This window comes from Labrus bergylta, chromosome 3 (assembly GCF_963930695.1).
Source record: "Labrus bergylta chromosome 3, fLabBer1.1, whole genome shotgun sequence".
Lineage (NCBI taxonomy): Eukaryota > Metazoa > Chordata > Actinopteri > Labriformes > Labridae > Labrus > Labrus bergylta.
The window spans coordinates 641,574-661,992 of NC_089197.1; the positions used below are offsets into that span (position 1 = coordinate 641,574).

The following is a 20,419-nucleotide window of genomic DNA, read 5'->3' on the forward strand; positions in this document are numbered from 1 at the left end:
TCCACTTTGCACTTCAATAACTTGACTTTCCATTCTGGAATGGGCTCTTGACTGATTTTATTGCGCTGTTTTAAATTAGTTTTGGTTTATGTTTTATGGTGATGTTGTCCTTGTGTTTCTTGTCTTCTGTGTGCTCCTGTTGCAACACAAATTTCCCCTTCTGGGACAATAAAAAAATCTGAATCTGAAGCATCAAGGCTGAGATAAGTTTACGTGCATGGAGAATGTTGTTCTGTTGCTCGTTTGTGGATAAAACTACAGAAACAAACAGAAAAGATCTGCAGCTACAACTAGTGATTGGAAGCGATGATGGCGTGGGTTAAACGAAAGCCTTCAGCTCTTAATGTCATTGTTAATTTCACATGAGCAAAAGGTGAAAGTTCTTTTGGTGCATTTTGAGATAAAAAAAAACAAAACTGTGTGGCTGCAAACCAAGTCTTCCATCCAATCTAACACCTGCAGGATCAACCTGCCCAAACGACGGCATCGTGGTGCAGAGGACGAGGAGTGTGAGGGCGGCGTCATGAAGAACAGTGGCAGCAGCGAGCAGCTGGATGCAGACGGCGACACGGCCAGCGAGGTGTCCAGTGAGGTCAGCTTTTCTTACGAGTTTGCCCAAACGGAGGTGATGATGAAGGCGCTGGGCAGTAATGGTAAGAGTGTGTGTTTGGAGAGTTTCAGTGTCTGTGCGTTAAGAAGAAACATCAATAAGTTTGACTCCTCCTACAGATCCGATGCAGGCGGTCCTCCAGTCTCTGGAGAGGCAGCACGAGGAGGAGAAGCGCTCGGCTCTGGAGAGACAGAGACAGATGTACGAGCAGGAGCTGCAGCAGCTCCGCAGGAAGCTCAACCCCGACCGTCTGTCCACCAACAACTCTGCAGGACAGACGTGTGTCAGCAAGCTCCGGGACAGCAGTCTCACTACCGCAGCCTGGAGAGACTCAGTATGGGAGGGATGAGCCATTCAAGCAGCGCCAGAGCAGACTGAGGCAGTGGAGTGAGGACAGGTGAGAGCGCCTCTGTGTGGCCAGAGAAATCAACACTCAACGCCTCCTCCATGTTGCCATGCTCCTCCTAACCTTTTTATTTTAATAAGAACTGTCCTCTGTCTTTTTTTATAGTTTTTATAGTATATGTCTAGTTTTATTTTATCTCTATTGTAATTTCTTGCCTTATTTAATTAATGTAAATATGTTGTTTTTTTTAACTTTTTGCTATTTCCTAACAGTTTGCATTATTCATTATTTATTGTTAATTATGTATTTATAAACACAAAGGACAAAAACAACACATCTGCTGCTACCTTTTTCTTATTGCTGCTGCTATTTTATTATAAATCTTACCGGTATATTTTATTTATGTCTATTGCTGCTACTGTGTACAGTATATTATTTGTATATAACTTTTTATTTTATTCTTTGTATCTGTGTGCTGTTCTATCCTTTGGTGTTACCTGCTGCTGGAATCTGAATTTCCTGAGGGAACCTTCCCAAGGGATTAATAAAGTTCCTATCTATCTATTTTTACTAATTATACTACTAGGATCAATAAAGTTTATCTTATCTTATGTCTACCCCCCCCCCCCCCCCTCCATCAGGGAGGCCGTGTTGGTGAGGAGTCTGCGGAGGTTGAGGGAGCAGATCGTGAGGGCAAACCTCCTGGTACAAGAAGCCTGTTTCATCTCTGAGGAGCTGGAGCGACACACAGAGTACAGAGTCACTCTGCAGATCCCATCAGACAACCTGAACGCAAACCGCAAGGTCACACACACACACACACACACACACACACACACACACACACACACACACACACACACACACGCACACACACACATCCTGTCCTCTGCTGTCAGCCCCGTCACTTCTCTGAATGTGTCTTCTTCCTCCTGTGTTCAGAGGGATGCGGTGCTCAGCGAGCCGGCCATTCAGGTTCGACGTCGGTGTCGAGGGAAGCAGATCTGGAGTCTGGAGAAGATGGAGAACCGTCTGGTCGACATGAGAGAGCTGTACCAGGAGTGGCAGGACTACAACCACAATAACCAAGACAACCCTGTGAGTTCAGTAAGCCCCGCCCCCTAGGTCACTGTTAGAGGTCACTGTCAGGGGTCTGAGGTCACTGTCAGAGGTCAGAGGTCACTGTCTGAAGGCTAAAACTTGCTTTTCACTGATAATTCAAGATTCATTGGTATTTGTATTTGTCACCTGCTCATACAGATGTGCAGTGAAATGTAACGACTGTTCTGAAGGTCATGCAATAAACACTCAAATCACTAAAACACATAAATACAGTAATATAGAAATATAATGTAACATTTGAATATACAACATATAGAATAATGTAAACGGTGTAAAGTGCAGATTTAATCGAGACTTCATCTTCTCCTCTTTGTGCTCAGATGATGCGCTCGTATTTCCGTCGGGCAGACCCGTTCTTCGACGAGCAGGAGAACCACAGTCTGATCGGTGTCGCCAACGTCTTCCTCTCCTGCCTCTTCTACGACGTCAAGCTGCAGTATGCAGTTCCCATCATTAACCAGAAGGGGGAGGTATGTGGTCACAGTTCTAGGTTTAGTCCTTCAGTGGTGATGTCATTATATATATTTCTACATATCCTTATTGTTTGAATGTTTTTTTACCACCTCAGTTGATTTTGTGTTTTTGTTCTGAGTTTTGATGTCTTGACTGTTTAGGGACTTCAGAATAAAGAGTGTTATGTTTTTAACCCTTAGAGTGATAGAGTACGATTTCAGATTACTGAGAGAGAAGGTCAAAGCTGAAGGACTGAAAATACATCTTGATTATTAAATAAATATGTTTATTGAGTTTTCAACAATAGAACACAGAAATAATCACAGTCACACACAGAAGGGAGAAGAGGAGGGGAGAAGGTAGGGGCGAGATGGGGGGGGGGGGTCAAGAGTATTAGCATCAAATATGTTTGCATAATAGTCTAAGAAGAAACTCGACATCTTCACCATCACACACTGCACGCCACCTGTGGAGATACAGAGTGACGCAGACATCTTCTCTCTCATTGGCTCAAAGTCATGTTCCATATTTAGACCAAACAATGGAATAGAGAACAAACCATGTGACGTATTTCTGTAGGCAAACCCTGAAGTAGCATCTCCATGGGGTCTAATCCTCCTCTGGGATGTTTTCATTGGGTTTTGGATCATTAATAAATAATCTCTGTGTTAAACACACGTTTCTGAAGCGTAGGCGTTTTGTTCAGCAGGATCATCTTCACAGATGAACGCCATTTTTATGATGTTTGAAGAGTTAATGCGGCCGACAGAAGTAAAAAGCTAACGTTATGCTAAAGCTAACTACACCACGGTGGGATGATTGTGGCGTCACTAGCGTTATGCTTCAGACGATCTCCGATAAACTAATCCACGTAGCTTAATAAATAGTTTACTAACATAATATTCACCTTAACCTAAAGATTAAACCTACAGGAGACATCTCTGACTAGTGAGAGAGTTCCCGCCCTCTGTGTCCGGCGTGATGACCTTTAATGACCCCGACAACCACTGTAGTCACATTTAGCCGCTTGTTAGCAACCGCCTTTTTAAAGACGAGACTCAAAGAGAGACAGAAACTGAAGGTTGTGTGCCGTGGATCCTTCACTAACATACATCACTCACACGTTGTTTTGGATTTGCTGAGGTTCAGGTCTTCTTCTTCTTCTTCTTGTGGTCAGGTGGCCGGGCGTCTCCATGTGGAGGTGGTGAGGGTTGGAGGGGCGTTAGAGGACAGCATGGCCGGAGGAGATGAATCCGACAACAACCAGGACTCTGAAGTCCAGGATCGTAAACTGGTCTGCATGGTAAGAGGGAGAGGATCTGTTATATAGACCTGGTTCAGGATCTGTTATATAGACCTGGTTCAGGGTCTGTTATATAGACCTGGTTCAGGGTCTGTTATATAGACCTGGTTCAGGATCTGTTATATAGACCTGGTTCAGGGTCTGTTATATAGACCTGGTTCAGGATCTGTTATCAAGACCTGGTTCAGGATCTGTTATCAAGACCTGGTTCAGGATCTGTTATCAAGACCTGGTTCAGGATCTGTTATCAAGACCTGGTTCAGGATCTGTTATCAAGACCTGGTTCAGGATCTGTTATATAGACCTGGTTCAGGATCTGTTATATAGACCTGGTTCAGGATCTGTTATATAGACCTGGTTCAGGATCAGTTATTCAGACCTGGTTTTTGTCCACAGATTAAGATCCTTCAGGCCACCGGTCTCCCCCAGTACCTGTCCAACTTCGTCTTCTGTCAGTATGCGTTCTGGGATCAGCCTGAGCCAATCATCGTGGCTCCTGAGGTGGACCCGTCGTCCTCGTCGCCCAGCACTAAGGACCCTCACTGCATGGTGGTGTTTGACAGCTGTAAGGTAAGACAGGTGGGGTCAGGGTGTTAGACAGCTGTAAGGTAAGACAGGTGGAGTCAGGGTGTTAGACAGCTGTAAGGTAAGACAGGTGGGGTCAGGGTGTTAGACAGCTGTAAGGTAAGACAGGTGGGGTCAGGGTGTTAGACAGCTGTAAGGTAAGACAGGTGGAGTCAGGGTGTTAGACAGCTGTAAGGTAAGACAGGTGGGGTCAGGGTGTTAGACAGCTGTAAGGTAAGACAGGTGGAGTCAGGGTGTTTGACAGCTGTAAGGTAAGACAGGTGGGGTCAGGGTGTTAGACAGCTGTAAGGTAAGACAGGTGGAGTCAGGGTGTTAGACAGCTGTAAGGTAAGACAGGTGGAGTCAGGGTGTTTGACAGCTGTAAGGTAAGACAGGTGGGGTCAGGGTGTTAGACAGCTGTAAGGTAAGACAGGTGGGGTCAGGGTGTTAGACAGCTGTAAGGTAAGACAGGTGGAGTCAGGGTGTTTGACAGCTGTAAGGTAAGACAGGTGGGGTCAGGGTGTTAGACAGCTGTAAGGTAAGACAGGTGGGGTCAGGGTGTTAGACAGCTGTAAGGTAAGACAGGTGGAGTCAGGGTGTTTGACAGCTGTAAGGTAAGACAGGTGGGGTCAGGGTGTTAGACAGCTGTAAGGTAAGACAGGTGGGGTCAGGGTGTTTGACAGCTGTAAGGTAAGACAGGTGGGGTCAGGGTGTTAGACAGCTGTAAGGTAAGACAGGTGGGGTCAGGGTGTTTGACAGCTGTAAGGTAAGACAGGTGGAGTCAGGGTGTTTGACAGCTGTAAGGTAAGACAGGTGGGGTCACGGTGTTAGACAGCTGTAAGGTAAGACAGGTGGGGTCAGGGTGTTAGACAGCTGTAAGGTAAGACAGGTGGGGTCAGGGTGTTTGACAGCTGTAAGGTAAGACAGGTGGAGTCAGGGTGTTAGACAGCTGTAAGGTAAGACAGGTGGGGTCAGGGTGTTTGACAGCTGTAAGGTAAGACAGGTGGAGTCAGGGTGTTTGACAGCTGTAAGGTAAGACAGGTGGGGTCAGGGTGTTAGACAGCTGTAAGGTAAGACAGGTGGGGTCAGGGTGTTTGACAGCTGTAAGGTAAGACAGGTGGGGTCAGGGTGTTAGACAGCTGTAAGGTAAGACAGGTGGGGTCAGGGTGTTTGACAGCTGTAAGGTAAGACAGGTGGAGTCAGGGTGTTAGACAGCTGTAAGGTAAGACAGGTGGGGTCACGGTGTTAGACAGCTGTAAGGTAAGACAGGTGGGGTCAGGGTGTTTGACAGCTGTAAGGTAAGACAGGTGGGGTCAGGGTGTTTGACAGCTGTAAGGTAAGACAGGTGGGGTCACGGTGTTAGACAGCTGTAAGGTAAGACAGGTGGGGTCAGGGTGTTTGACAGCTGTAAGGTAAGACAGGTGGGGTCAGGGTGTTAGACAGCTGTAAGGTAAGACAGGTGGGGTCAGGGTGTTTGACAGCTGTAAGGTAAGACAGGTGGGGTCAGGGTGTTAGACAGCTGTAAGGTAAGACAGGTGGGGTCAGGGTGTTAGACAGCTGTAAGGTAAGACAGGTGGGGTCAGGGTGTTAGACAGCTGTAAGGTAAGACAGGTGGAGTCAGGGTGTTTGACAGCTGTAAGGTAAGACAGGTGGGGTCAGGGTGTTTGACAGCTGTAAGGTAAGACAGGTGGGGTCAGGGTGTTAGACAGCTGTAAGGTAAGACAGGTGGGGTCAGGGTGTTAGACAGCTGTAAGGTAAGACAGGTGGAGTCAGGGTGTTTGACAGCTGTAAGGTAAGACAGGTGGGGTCAGGGTGTTAGACAGCTGTAAGGTAAGACAGGTGGGGTCAGGGTGTTTGACAGCTGTAAGGTAAGACAGGTGGGGTCAGGGTGTTAGACAGCTGTAAGGTAAGACAGGTGGGGTCAGGGTGTTTGACAGCTGTAAGGTAAGACAGGTGGGGTCAGGGTGTTTGACAGCTGTAAGGTAAGACAGGTGGGGTCAGGGTGTTTGACAGCTGTAAGGTAAGACAGGTGGGGTCAGGGTGTTAGACAGCTGTAAGGTAAGACAGGTGGGGTCAGGGTGTTTGACAGCTGTAAGGTAAGACAGGTGGGGTCAGGGTGTTTGACAGCTGTAAGGTAAGACAGGTGGGGTCAGGGTGTTAGACAGCTGTAAGGTAAGACAGGTGGGGTCAGGGTGTTTGACAGCTGTAAGGTAAGACAGGTGGGGTCAGGGTGTTAGACAGCTGTAAGGTAAGACAGGTGGGGTCAGGGTGTTAGACAGCTGTAAGGTAAGACAGGTGGAGTCAGGGTGTTTGACAGCTGTAAGGTAAGACAGGTGGGGTCAGGGTGTTAGACAGCTGTAAGGTAAGACAGGTGGAGTCAGGGTGTTAGACAGCTGTAAGGTAAGACAGGTGGGGTCAGGGTGTTAGACAGCTGTAAGGTAAGACAGGTGGAGTCAGGGTGTTAGACAGCTGTAAGGTAAGACAGGTGGGGTCAGGGTGTTAGACAGCTGTAAGGTAAGACAGGTGGGGTCAGGGTGTTAGACAGCTGTAAGGTAAGACAGGTGGGGTCAGGGTGTTTGACAGCTGTAAGGTAAGACAGGTGGAGTCAGGGTGTTAGACAGCTGTAAGGTAAGACAGGTGGAGTCAGGGTGTTAGACAGCTGTAAGGTAAGACAGGTGGGGTCAGGGTGTTAGACAGCTGTAAGGTAAGACAGGTGGAGTCAGGGTGTTAGACAGCTGTAAGGTAAGACAGGTGGGGTCAGGGTGTTAGACAGCTGTAAGGTAAGACAGGTGGGGTCAGGGTGTTAGACAGCTGTAAGGTAAGACAGGTGGGGTCAGGGTGTTAGACAGCTGTAAGGTAAGACAGGTGGGGTCAGGGTGTTAGACAGCTGTAAGGTAAGACAGGTGGAGTCAGGGTGTTAGACAGCTGTAAGGTAAGACAGGTGGGGTCAGGGTGTTAGACAGCTGTAAGGTAAGACAGGTGGAGTCAGGGTGTTAGACAGCTGTAAGGTAAGACAGGTGGGGTCAGGGTGTTAGACAGCTGTAAGGTAAGACAGGTGGAGTCAGGGTGTTAGACAGCTGTAAGGTAAGACAGGTGGGGTCAGGGTGTTAGACAGCTGTAAGGTAAGACAGGTGGGGTCAGGGTGTTAGACAGCTGTAAGGTAAGACAGGTGGAGTCAGGGTGTTAGACAGCTGTAAGGTAAGAAGGAGGCAGGGTGTTAGACAGCTGTAAGGTAAGACAGGTGGGGTCAGGGTGTTAGACAGCTGTAAGGTAAGAAGGAGGCAGGGCCCGGAGGAATGACTGACAGAGTCCAGCTGATTGGACGTTGAGCTGTCAGTTAAGATGACCTGACTTCCTGTCCTTCCGGTGTTTTCTCTGTCACAGTTCTAATAACTGTGACAGCATCAACGTATCGTGAGCGCTCGCTGCGCTCCAGTTGAACACTCACAGAGTTTAGCAGGTTCTCTGTGATAAAACACACGTTTGGTAAAACAGTTTGAAAACCATCAGATCTCCACAAAAGCCGAATTTAAATCAACATTCAAAGAAAACAAATCACCTGAAGAGTGGAGAGTGAGAGCAGGATGAAAACAGAGAGAAGTTTGATCCACAGTGACAGACAGCTGGAGGAGCTGGAACACGTTACAGTTAGAGACTAGATCCTGCTAAAGATCAAAGTTATTCACAAAACATGTTAGTCCTTCAGAGAGCTCCTAAAGTGAAGATGTAAGGATGAAGAGTTTCTCACAGAGAAGAAAGAAGGAGAGATTCAGATCTATCACAGCCTCATATTAACATCAGTAGACTCTTACAGCACATAAATATATGTTTATAATTACAGCTCAATTAATGTAATAAAAGTTGTCATTGATTGTTGCATGAAAATAAATGTTTCCTCTCGTCCAGCTCTGAACATGAACAGTCCATAATCACACCGTCTGCGTGACTTCATCCTGAGTTCTTTTCTTTGTGAATTTTTAGTAAAACGTCCAAAAACCTTCATCACTATTTCTTCTTTTATACGACACGTTTGTTCACTAACGTCTAAAAACTAAAATAACCAAAGTGTTGAATCATTATGAGTCGTCGTGTCTCTCACCTCTGTGCTTTAGACGTTGTTTTCATGAGACTGACCTCCCTGTGGTCCTGCAGGAGCTGGCGGTGCCTGTATCAGAGGATTTCATCGAGTACCTGACTGAAGGGGCGGTCGCCATCGAGGTGTTCGGGCACAGACAGGCTGATGCAGGAAGAAACCCCGCCCTGTGGGACCTCAGCATCATCCAGGCCAAGACCCGCACGCTGCGAGACAGGTAGACACAACGAGTCCCACGAGACCTGGTCTAGTCTTTGGACTACATCACCTGGTTCTCATTAAAGGGTCACTTCACCATGAAACATGACTCTGTGTTGACTTTGGGTCATATATGTAGAAATGTGAAATACATTTTGAAGTTGGAGCCTTCTTGGCCGAGAAAAGTCAGAAAGTGTCTTTTTGGCTCATGTGGATGAAAGACACCAAATCCCAGAATGCACAGCACCGCAGGCCACTCCCACTAAGGTCAGGTTTACAGACATATTTACTTCAACACATATGGCTGTTTACACAACTGATTCAGAGATTTCTTCCAGAATTGATCTTGTAAATTCCTGTCAGAAATCAGACTCTATGTCTGAGTCCATACAAACAGTGAGAGCACCAACACTACCAGTCCGCCCCGGCTCCTCGTCCTCACCGCCGCCGACAGGCAGGCCTGATGTCTCGGCTGCTGAGCTGGCAGCGGCCGGAGGCGTCCAGCAATATAGTGGCGAGACGGCTGCTGCCGACAGGCCGGTCTTGTGTCGCAGAGGCCCCGGCTGCCAGCGGCCGCAGCAGCGAAAACCCAAGACCGGCCTGTCGGCAGCATCTGTCTCTCCATTATCAGCTTTCTCCATAGAGTTAGCATAGCTTCAAAGCAATATGGCGGACTTCAGTTTTTGATTCTGGGAGTGAGTTCCCACCTACTGATCTGTGATTGGTCTGTAGCTTCAGCTCCTTTTCAGACTCAGAAATACAAAGATTTCCCATCTCAGGGGAAAATGAGGCACGACCATTCAAAAATACTACCAGGTTTCTAATGATAAAAAGATTAATGGGTGAAGTATCCCTTTAAAGACATGTGCAGATGTTTCCCAGATGTTCTGATCCTGTTCGTCTTGTAGGTGGAGTGAGGTAACACGACGTCTGGAGCTATGGATTCAAATCCTGGAGATTAACGAGAACGGAGACTTCGTCCCTGTGGAAGTGGTTCCTGCTCGAGATGTGCGGACCGGGGGAATCTTCCAACTCCGACAGGTAAGACCGGACACAACCACAGACAACGACCTCAGTCTTACCTGGTCGTAGAGGTCGAGCTAGCACCTGAAAGCCGAGCTCTGTAATACTAAACCCACCTCGTTGTCTGCAGGGTCAGTCGAGGCGGATCCAGGTGGATGTGCGCTCGGTTCAGGACTCGGGCACCATGCCTCTGATTTCAGAGATCGTGCTCGCTGTGTCGGTGGGATGTGTGGAGATCAGAAACACGACAGGAAGCCAGGAGGTGGATGAGATGGACAGTTACCAGGTAAACCCGTCTGATCAAATCAAACACATAAATAACATCAAATCCATAAATACAGTAAGCAGTGTCTTTGTTTTGGAGTAGCAGAAGGTCACTCTGAAATAGAAAAAGCAAATGAAGGATATTTAAATATAGTTTGTATTCTTACTCACAGGAAAGAGATCTTGAACGTTTGCGGCGCCAGTGGTTATCTGCTCTCACCAAGAGACAAGAGTACCTGGACCAGCACCTGCAGAGCGTGGTCAGCAAAGCAGGTGAGACACAAACCAGCATTCAAACATTCACAAAGCATACACCATACTGAGCTCTGCTGGTCTGCAGCTTCTGGACATCTTCATGAATATAATAATAATAATAACTTTATTTAAAAACACAGGTTTACAACGTGCTTTGACAAACAGCAAAAACAAGAACAAACTAAACCAAACACAGAAGAACATAAACAACAGCAAGCACATAACAAATGCAAAATACTCAAAATAATTTAATACAGTTCAACAGAAAAGAACAAAGTGCACGTTACCCAACAGACATATACGGTGGAGGAAATAATTATTTGATCCCCTGCTGATTTTGTAAGTTTGCCCGATTTCAAAGAAGTGAGAGGTCTATAATCTTTATGGTACTTTTAATTTAACAAACAGAGACAGAATATACAAAAAAAAGTCCAGAAAAAAAAACATTACATAAAGTTATAAATGAATTTGCATTTGATCAAAGGAAATAAGTATTTGATCCCCATGCAGAACATGACTTAGTACTTGGTAGAGTGACCCTTGTTGGCAAGCACAGAAGTCAGATGATTGTTGTAGTTGGTCACCAGGTTTGTACACATCTCAGGAGGGATTTTGGTTCCACTCCTCTTTACAGAGCTTCTCCAAATTCTGAAGGTTTCGAGGCTGTCGCTTTGCAACTCAAACTTTCAGCTCCCTCCACAAATTTTTTATAGGATTGAGGTCTGGAGACTGGGTAGGCCACTCCATGACCTTAATGTGCTTCTTCTTGAGCCACTGCTTTGCTGCCTTGGCCGTATGTTTCAGAATGTTGTCATGCTGGAAGACCCATCCACGACCCGTCCTCAGTGCTCTGGCTGAGGAAAGGAGGTTATTGTCCAAGATCTTACAGTACATGGCCCAATCCATCGGCCCCTCAATGTGTGAAGTCGTTCTGTACTCTTAGCAGAGAAATGGCCCCAAAGCATAATGTTTCCACCTCCATACTTGATGGTGGGGATGTTGTTCTTGGGTTGGTATTCAGCATTTCTCTCCCTCCAAACACAACAACTCCATTTTATGCCAAAGAGTTGAATTTGGTCTCATCTGACCACATCACCTTCTCCCAAGCCTTCTCTGAATCATTTAGGTGTTCACTGGCAAACTTCAGACAGGCCTGTACATGTGCCTTCCTGAGCACGGGGACCTTACGGGCACTGCAGGATTTAAATCCATTATGGCACAGTGTGTTTCAATGGTTTTCTTGCTGACTGTGGTCCTAGCTGCCTTGAGATCATTACAAAGCTCCTCCTGTGTAGTTCTGGGCTGATTCCTCACCCTTCTCATGATCATCCTTACCCCACAAGGTGAGATCTTGCATGGAGCTCCAGACAGAGGGCGATTGATGGTTATTTTAAATTTCTTCCATTTTCTTATAATTGCACCAACAGTTTCTCCTTCTCACCAAGCTTCTTGCTGATGGTCTTGTAGCCCATTCCAGCCTTGTGCAGGTCTACAATCTTGTCCCTGATGTCCTTTGAAAGTTCTTTGGTCTTGCCCATGGTGTTGGAGTGGTTGGAAAGGAAGAGATTGATTCTGTTGACATGTGTCTTTTATACCCATAACGAGCAGTGATTGGGAGAACTTTCTTAAAGTGACAGGACTAATCTGAGTGCCTCCCGGGCACTTTACTGGTCTGTGGGAGCCAGAAATCGTGTTGGTTTGTAGGGGATCAAATACTTATTTCCTTCAATCAAATGTAAATTAATTTATATTTTTTATACAATGTTTTTTTTCTGGACTTTTTTTAATATTCTGTCTCTGTTTGTTAAAATAAAGGTACCATAAAAATTATAGACCGCTCACTTCTTTGTAATTGGTCAAACTTACGAAATCAGCAGGGGATCAAATAATTATTTCCTCCACTGTATAACCCGACCATCACCAGAACCATCACAAGAACTATCACAAGAACCATCACAAGAACCATCACAAGAACCATCACAAGAACTATCACAAGAACCATCACAAGAACCATCACAAGAACTATCACAAGAACCATCACAAGAACCATCATAAGAACCCAGGAAACACAAGAACCATCACAAGAACCATCACAAGAACCATCATAAGAACTATCATAAGAACCATCACAAGAACTATCACAAGAACCATCATAAGAACCATCATAAGAACCCAGGAAACACAAGAACCATCACAAGAACCATCATAAGAACCATCATAAGAACCCAGGAAACACAAGTACTATCACAAGAACCATCACAAGAACCATCACAAGAACTATCACAAGAACCATCACAAGAACTATCACAAGAACCATCACAAGAACCATCATAAGAACCATCATAAGAACCCAGGAAACACCAGAACCATCACAAGAACCATCACAAGAACCATCACCAGAACCATCACAAGAACCATCACAAGAACTATCACAAGAACCATCACAAGAATCATCACAAGAACCATCACAAGAATCATCACAAGAACCATCATAAGAACCATCACAAGAACCCAGGCAACACAAGAACCATCACAAGAACCATCATAAGAACCATCACAAGAACCATCACAAGAACCATCACAGGAACCATCATAAGAACCATCACAAGAACCATCACAAGAACCCAGGCAACACAAGAACCATCACAAGAACCATCATAAGAACCATCATAAGAACCATCACAAGAACCATCACAAGAACTATCACAAGAACCATCACAAGAACCATCACAAGAACTATCACAAGAACCATCACAAGAACCATCACAAGAACTATCACAAGAACCATCACAAGAACAATCACAAGAACCATCACAAGAACTATCACAAGAACCATCATAAGAACCCAGGAAACACAAGAACCATCACAAGAACCATCACAAGAACTATCACAAGAACCATCACAAGAACCATCATAAGAACCATCATAAGAACCCAGGAAACACAAGAACCATCACAAGAACCATCATAAGAACCATCATAAGAACCCAGGAAACACAAGAACTATCACAAGAACCATCACAAGAACTATCACAAGAACCATCACAAGAACCATCATAAGAACCATCATAAGAACCCAGGAAACACCAGAACCATCACAAGAACCATCACAAGAACCATCACCAGAACCATCACAAGAACCATCACAAGAACCATCACAAGAACTATCACAAGAACCATCACAAGAATCATCACAAGAACCATCACAAGAACCATCACAAGAACCATCACAAGAACCATCATAAGAACCATCACAAGAACCATCACAAGAATCATCACAAGAACCATCACAAGAACCATCACAAGAACCATCACAAGAACCCAGGCAACACAAGAACCATCACAAGAACCATCATAAGAACCATCATAAGAACCATCACAAGAACCATCACAGGAACCATCATAAGAACCATCACAAGAACCATTATAAGAACCATCATAAGAACCATCACAAGAACCATCACAAGAACCCAGGCAACACAAGAACCATCACAAGAACCATCATAAGAACCATCACAAGAACCCAGGCAACACAAGAACCATCATAAGAACCATCATAAGAACCATCACAAGAACCCAGGCAACACAAGAACCATCACAAGAACCATCATAAGAACCATCACAAGAACCCAGGCAACACAAGAACCATCATAAGAACCATCACAAGAACCCAGGCAACACAAGAACCATCATAAGAACCCAGGAAACACAAGAACCATCACAAGAACCATCATAAAAACCATCACAAGAACCATCACAAGAACCATCATAAGAACAATCACAAGAACCATCATAAGAACCATCATAAGAACCATCACAAGAACCATCACAAGAACCATCACAAGACCATCATAAGAACCATCACAAGAACCATCACAAGACCATCATAAGAACCATCACAAGAACCATCATAAGAACCATCACAAGAACCATCACAAGACCATCATAAGAACCATCACAAGAACCATCACAAGACCATCATAAGAACCATCACAAGAACCATCACAAGAACCCAGGCAACACAAGAACCATCACAAGAACCATCATAAGAACCATCACAAGAACCCAGGCAACACAAGAACCATCATAAGAACCATCATAAGAACCATCACAAGAACCCAGGCAACACAAGAACCATCACAAGAACCATCATAAGAACCATCACAAGAACCCAGGCAACACAAGAACCATCATAAGAACCATCACAAGAACCCAGGCAACACAAGAACCATCATAAGAACCCAGGAAACACAAGAACCATCACAAGAACCATCATAAAAACCATCACAAGAACCATCACAAGAACCATCATAAGAACAATCACAAGAACCATCATAAGAACCATCATAAGAACCATCACAAGAACCATCACAAGAACCATCACAAGACCATCATAAGAACCATCACAAGAACCATCACAAGACCATCATAAGAACCATCACAAGAACCATCATAAGAACCCAACAACACGAGCTGAGACCAAGAGGAACCAAAGATTTAAAAAGTTGTAAGAAACTAAAAAAGCTCAAAGCAAATAAAAAGATAAACAGCAATCAGAAGGTAAGAGCAGTAAAAGAAATAGAAACAAGTGAATCAATTATCAAAAACAACAATAATATGAATAATAATAAAAAGAATATATACATATAAAACATAAATAGACTAAGTAAGATAAGAAATGACCGAATTAAAACATAAGAGGAGTTAAGATAAGAGCATAAATAAAAGTAAGAAGTAAAAGAAGATGAAAATAGTAAAACCAGAAAGAAAAGACTTTAAGAAGACGACATCACAGAAAGCTGTAAGAAGGAGCAGAGCAAATAAACTGTGAAGGGTTCATGTGAAGACGTTTTGTGTGTTTGTTGTTGTGTGAACAGAAAAGAGCGAGGACGATACGGAGAGAGAGGCCCAGCTGCTGGAGTGGCGCCTGACTCTGACGGAGGAGAGGAACGCCGTCATGGTGCCCTCTGCTGGCAGCGGGATTCCTGGAGCTCCGGCTGAATGGTACCACGATCACATCTTTAATCATTTGAACTTTAACGCACACACAAGGGACTCGAGTCAAATTAAAGATGGCCGCTGTCTTAACTGATTTAAATGTGGAAACTGGGGAATCAGACTCGACTTGATTCTCACCGCAGTGACTTTAGACTTGAGACTTTCTCCCATCTCTGGCTCACGGTGTGTGTTGCTCGTTTGTTCTCAGGGTTCCTCTTCCGGGCATGGAGACTCATATTCCCGTCCTCTTCCTGAACCTCAAACGTAGGTCACTCATTGGCTGGATGACATGCTCCTGTTTTGTCTTCTTGCAGGTTAACATTCAGTGTTTTTCTTTATGATTTCCCAGCTGATGACCTCAGCTCTCAGGACCAGTTTGAAGTTCCTGAGGCCGGAGGCTGGGACGCCACGCTCAGCGGAGAGGACGAGGACGACTTCTTTGACCTGCAGATCGTCAAACACCACGACGGAGAGGTGAGGCGGGAACCTCCTGAAGCGTTTCCTCTGCCGTCTCAACGGGGACACCTCAACATTAACGTGTTTGTCGACCCTGCAGGTGAAGGCGGAGGCTTCATGGGACTCCACGGTGCACGAGTGTCCACATCTCAGTCGCGGGGGGGCGTGGCCAGAGCAGCGGGTGTACCTGACTGTTCGTGTTGTGGTTCAGCTCAGCCATCCTGCCGACATGCAGCTGGTCCTGAGGAAGAGGATCTGTGTTAACGTTAACCCGGGACGCCAGGGTTTCGCACACAACTTCCTCAGAAGGATGTCCACACGCAGCAACATCCCCGGCTGTGGGGTCACCTTCGAGGTGGTCTCCAACATCCCCGGGGTAAGAGGAGGACAAATATATATTTTTAAAAAACACCTCCGCGGGATGCATCCTTAAAGGGTCACTTCACCATGAAACATGACTCTATGTTGACTTTGGGTCATATTTGTAGAAATGTGAAATACATTTTGAAGTTGGAGCCTTCTTGGCCGAGAAAAGACAGAAAGTGTCTTTTTGGCTCGTGGATGAAAGACACCAAATCCCAGAATGCACAGCACAGCAGGCCACTCCCACTAAGGTCCTCTAGTTCAGAATCAGAAACACTTTATTAATCCCAGAGGGAAATTTGATCGTTACAGTTTCTCCAAAATATACAGTATAGCAGTAGAAATATAGAAATAAAAAAATTTACACATGAGACCGTTTCCTCAACAAATCAGACTCTATGTCTGTGTCCATAGACAAACAGTGAGCGCACCGACACTACCAGTCCGCCCCGGCTCCTCGTCCTCACCGCCGCCGACAGGCAGGCCTGATGTCTCGGCTGCTGAGCTGGCAGCGGCCGGAGGCGTCCAGCAATATAGTGGCGAGACTGCTATATTTATATTTTTTCTCCATTATCAGCTTTCTCCATAGAGTTAGCATAGCTTCCAAACAATATGTCGGACGTTAAGTTTAGATTGTGGGAGTGAGTTCCCGCCCACTTTAGTTTCACCCCGCTAACCGCAACAGCAACTGTTCAACTCCACACAACTCCTCTTCAGACTCAGAAATACAAAGATTTCACGTCTCAGGGGAAAATGAGGGCGGGATGCACGAGCATTCAGAAACACTTCCAGGTTTCTAATGATACAAAGATTAATGCTAATGGGTGAAGTATCCCTTTAAACACTTTGTCCTGTCAGGACGCTCCTGGATCAGAGGACAGGGAGATGCTGGCCCGTCTCGCTGCAAGCGCTCCCAACAGTCAGTCTGGTGATGAAGAGGCCGCCATCGAGAAGTACCTGCGCAGTGTGCTCAGCCTGGAGAACATCCTGACCCTCGATAGACTCAGACAGGTAACATATGAGCAGACGAGTCGGTCTTCACTGAGCTCACCTTGTCTTCATTTCATATTGTGGAACGTGTGTGTTCAGGAGGTGGCAGTGAAGGAGCAGCTGACGGGCAGAGGGAGGGGCAACAGACGGAGCATCAGTTCTCCTTCAGTCCACAGGGTAACAAACAAACACAGCACCATCACACTGACACACCAATCAAACATTGTCTAAGGTGTAACATCTATTCTGTCCTCAGCTGTCAGGGAGCAGACAGGACCTGTCCACAACCTGCCTGCTGGACGACAAGGTAACACAGCTTTCATTCACATGTTCCAATTGTCCTGCTTCCCCTGACCTCTGACCTCTCTTCTTCTTCTCTGGTTTCTCAGGGTCGATGGGAGAGTCAGCAGGATATCTTCATGCCCTCTCAGTTTCAACGGACCCTCCCCCGGCCTGCCTCCTCCCCCTCCACCTACTCCACCTCACCTTCTCAGTCCCCGACTCCCTTTGGCATGACGCCCCCACAGGAGCCCGAGCAAGGTGAGGCTCTGAACTTAACCCCCCCCCCCCCACCCCCACACACACACTCTTCTCCTCCACCTTCTTTCATCCATCCGTCCTTTTCTTTTCAAACCCGTTTAATCATTTCTGCTCTTATCATATCAACGGTCAGCTTCATCATTTAACTCTTGTCTCTTGCTTCTCCTCCTCTTCCATCTCTTCGTCTGTTTATAAGCGCTCACATTACAGTAGTTCACTTCACCACCACCTTTCTTTACACTCTGTTCCTTTCCTTCCAGACGTAAGTGACAAGTCTCATCCTTCCTTTTGGTGTTTCCTTAGTCCATTTCTGTAACAACACAAGATGGTCTCCTCTCCTCTTCTCCTCTCCTCTCCTCTCCTCTCCCTTCCTCCTCTCCTCTCCTCTCCTCTCCTCTCCTCTTCTCTCCTCTCCTCTCCTCTCCTCTCCTCCGTTTCCGGTTTCCGGTTTCCGGTGAGTGTGAGTGTGAGTGACGGTGGTGGTGTTGCGAGTGGCGCGGAGATTGAATTGTTTGCTATCCTTTCTACTGTTTTCAAAGTGCATGATCAGGTCAGATTGTTTTCATATTTGTATTGAGTGTTGTTGGCTGTGTAAGACAGATCGTTGGAGGGGTTGGAGGGAGGAATGGCGTCTGCTGAGACGCCACCTCCGACTCTCCGACAGGGAGTTCGGATAGTCCCTCCGAACGGTACTGTCACCGTGGAGGAGGTTCTGTTAGCTGCAGGTGAACAGGTAGGCCATGATAAACTCTTGTATGCATCCCGAATGAACAAGGCTGTGGTTGTTTTTCTGAAGAGTGAGCCTCTTGTGTATCAGCTGATTGAGAGTGGTGTGTTCATTAGGGATTTGTTTGTGCAGGTTTCCCCGTTGTCGGTTCCCTCTACGCGGATCACCGTATCCGGTGTTCCGCCGTTTATTTCTAACGACTTGTTAGAGAACGAACTCCGCAGGTTTGGGAAGTTTGCGAGTGGTTTCAAAACTGTGAGTCTAGGGTGTAAAGATCCCAAACTGAAACATGTTCAATCTTTGCGGCGTCAGGTGTTCATGTTTTTGGATTCGCCCACACAGACTCTGGAGGTTTCCTTTAGAGTGAAACACGGTGACGCTTCTTATATGGTGTATGCGAGCTCGGGACAACTGAAGTGTTTTGAGTGTGGTGATGTGGGACACAAACGTTTTGCGTGTCCGCACAGACAGCAGGAGGCGGCTAGTACTGCCGCTGACGCGGGCGGCTCTGTTAGTGTGGCGCATGTGGCGGGGGCCGCGTCCGCGTCCGTGCCCGGGGCGGAGGCCGCGTCCCTGCCCGGGGAGGGGGCCGCGTCCGCGTCCGTGCCCGGGGCGGGGGCCGCGTCCGCGTCCGCGCCCGGGGCGGGGGCCGCGTCCGCGTCCGCGCCCGGGGCGGAGGCCGCGTCCGCGTCCGCGCCCGGGGCGGGGTCCGCGTCCGCGTCCGCGCCCGGGGCGGAGGCCGCGTCCGCGCCCGGGGCGGAGGCCGCGTCCGCGCCCGGGGCGGAGGCCGCGTCCGCGCCCGGGGCGGAGGCCGCGTCCGCGCCCGGGGCGGAGGCCGCGTCCGCGCCCGGGGCGGAGGCCGCGTCCGCGCCCGGGGCGGAGGCCGCGTCCGCGCCCGGGGCGGAGGCCGCGTCCGCGCCTGCGCCCGGGGCGGAGGCCGCGTCCGCGCCTGCGCCTTGTGCTGAGGCCGTGGCTGAGGTAGAAGTGGCTTCGACCAGCTCTCAGGCTACAGAAAAATCACAGACTGTAGATAATGATAAAACTGAAGATTCCACAAGTTCTGCAGTTGTAGATGTTTCATTGAAGGAAGGTAAGACAGTGTGTTGTAGCCAGGCATCATGTGAAGGAGAGGACATGGATGAAGATTATGAGTCAGACAATGCATCCATTGCTGATTTGCCAAATAGTGGCTCTGGTCTTTATTCTTTAGAGTCAATCAATCAATTTATGGACGAAACATACAACAAATCAGTAAAAATAAGTGACTACTTTAGTGATACTGAAAAGTTCATAAAGTCAGTCAGCATACTGAAAAGACAGGTTGGGTTTGACCTCCTGGACGCGAAAAAACGTTTCCGTCTTAAAAAGCACATCACCGCACTGAGGAAAGTTGGACGTAAGAGTGTGAAGAAGACAAAGAAATGATCATGCGTCACAAGGTGTTTTTCTTCTTCTACTGTTCCCTGTTTGTGTCTACTTGTCTGTTCTTTCTCTCTGATCTTTCTATGAGGAGTCTTAAGATAGGATCTCTTAACATTAATGGTGGGAGAGACAGACAGAAAAGGGGCCTTATCTCTGAGATCTCAACTCAGAAAAACATTGATATCTTGTTTTTACAAGAGACTCATACCACACCATCAGATGAGACAGATTGGGGTTTATGGTGGGAGGGCTCTAACTACCTTAGCCATGGCACCAACTTTAGTGCAGGAGTAGCCATTTTGTTTAGAGCATCTGCAAATGTAAAGATCGTCTCTTGTGCTGAAATTGTAAAGGGAAGGCTTTTAATTGTAAGAGCAGAAATAGAGGACACTGTTTTCTGCTTCACTAATATTTATGCTCCAAATAATGGAGCTGAAAGGGTAGCTTTCTATACCCGCCTCCAAAAGGAGTTACTGATCTATAATCAGGATCAGATCATTCTTGGTGGTGATTTTAACTGCACACTTGATTTCACCGTGGATAGAATAGGAGAGGAGCCACATCCACATTCATCCCAGACTTTAAACACTGTCATCTCTCACCTGGATTTGTTGGACACATTTAGAGTGAAACATCCACAATCCAGACAGTATACATGGGTCAGGGTTAACAGTAACAGGGTGTGTGCAGCT

General features: G+C 46.7%; 1 protein-coding gene across 1 annotated transcript in view; it reads left to right on the top strand.

Annotated features, from left to right (window-relative positions):
* Positions 1-462: 462 nt before the first annotated feature.
* The window catches only part of kif13ba (kinesin family member 13Ba), a gene marked incomplete at its 5' end in the record, with an annotated part of 33,656 nt that continues 13,699 nt past the window's right edge, over positions 463-20,419 (top strand). Inside the window, 21 exon segments of the mRNA XM_065952411.1 lie at positions 463-653; positions 730-888; positions 891-971; positions 974-1,007; positions 1,598-1,760; positions 1,899-2,054; positions 2,399-2,548; positions 3,709-3,834; positions 4,231-4,404; positions 8,551-8,708; positions 9,598-9,730; positions 9,843-9,998; positions 10,150-10,249; positions 15,109-15,235; positions 15,438-15,493; positions 15,579-15,703; positions 15,786-16,061; positions 16,907-17,059; positions 17,138-17,215; positions 17,295-17,345; positions 17,428-17,578. Of these exon segments, the coding sequence (XP_065808483.1) occupies positions 463-653; positions 730-888; positions 891-971; positions 974-1,007; positions 1,598-1,760; positions 1,899-2,054; positions 2,399-2,548; positions 3,709-3,834; positions 4,231-4,404; positions 8,551-8,708; positions 9,598-9,730; positions 9,843-9,998; positions 10,150-10,249; positions 15,109-15,235; positions 15,438-15,493; positions 15,579-15,703; positions 15,786-16,061; positions 16,907-17,059; positions 17,138-17,215; positions 17,295-17,345; positions 17,428-17,578 (2,798 nt within the window).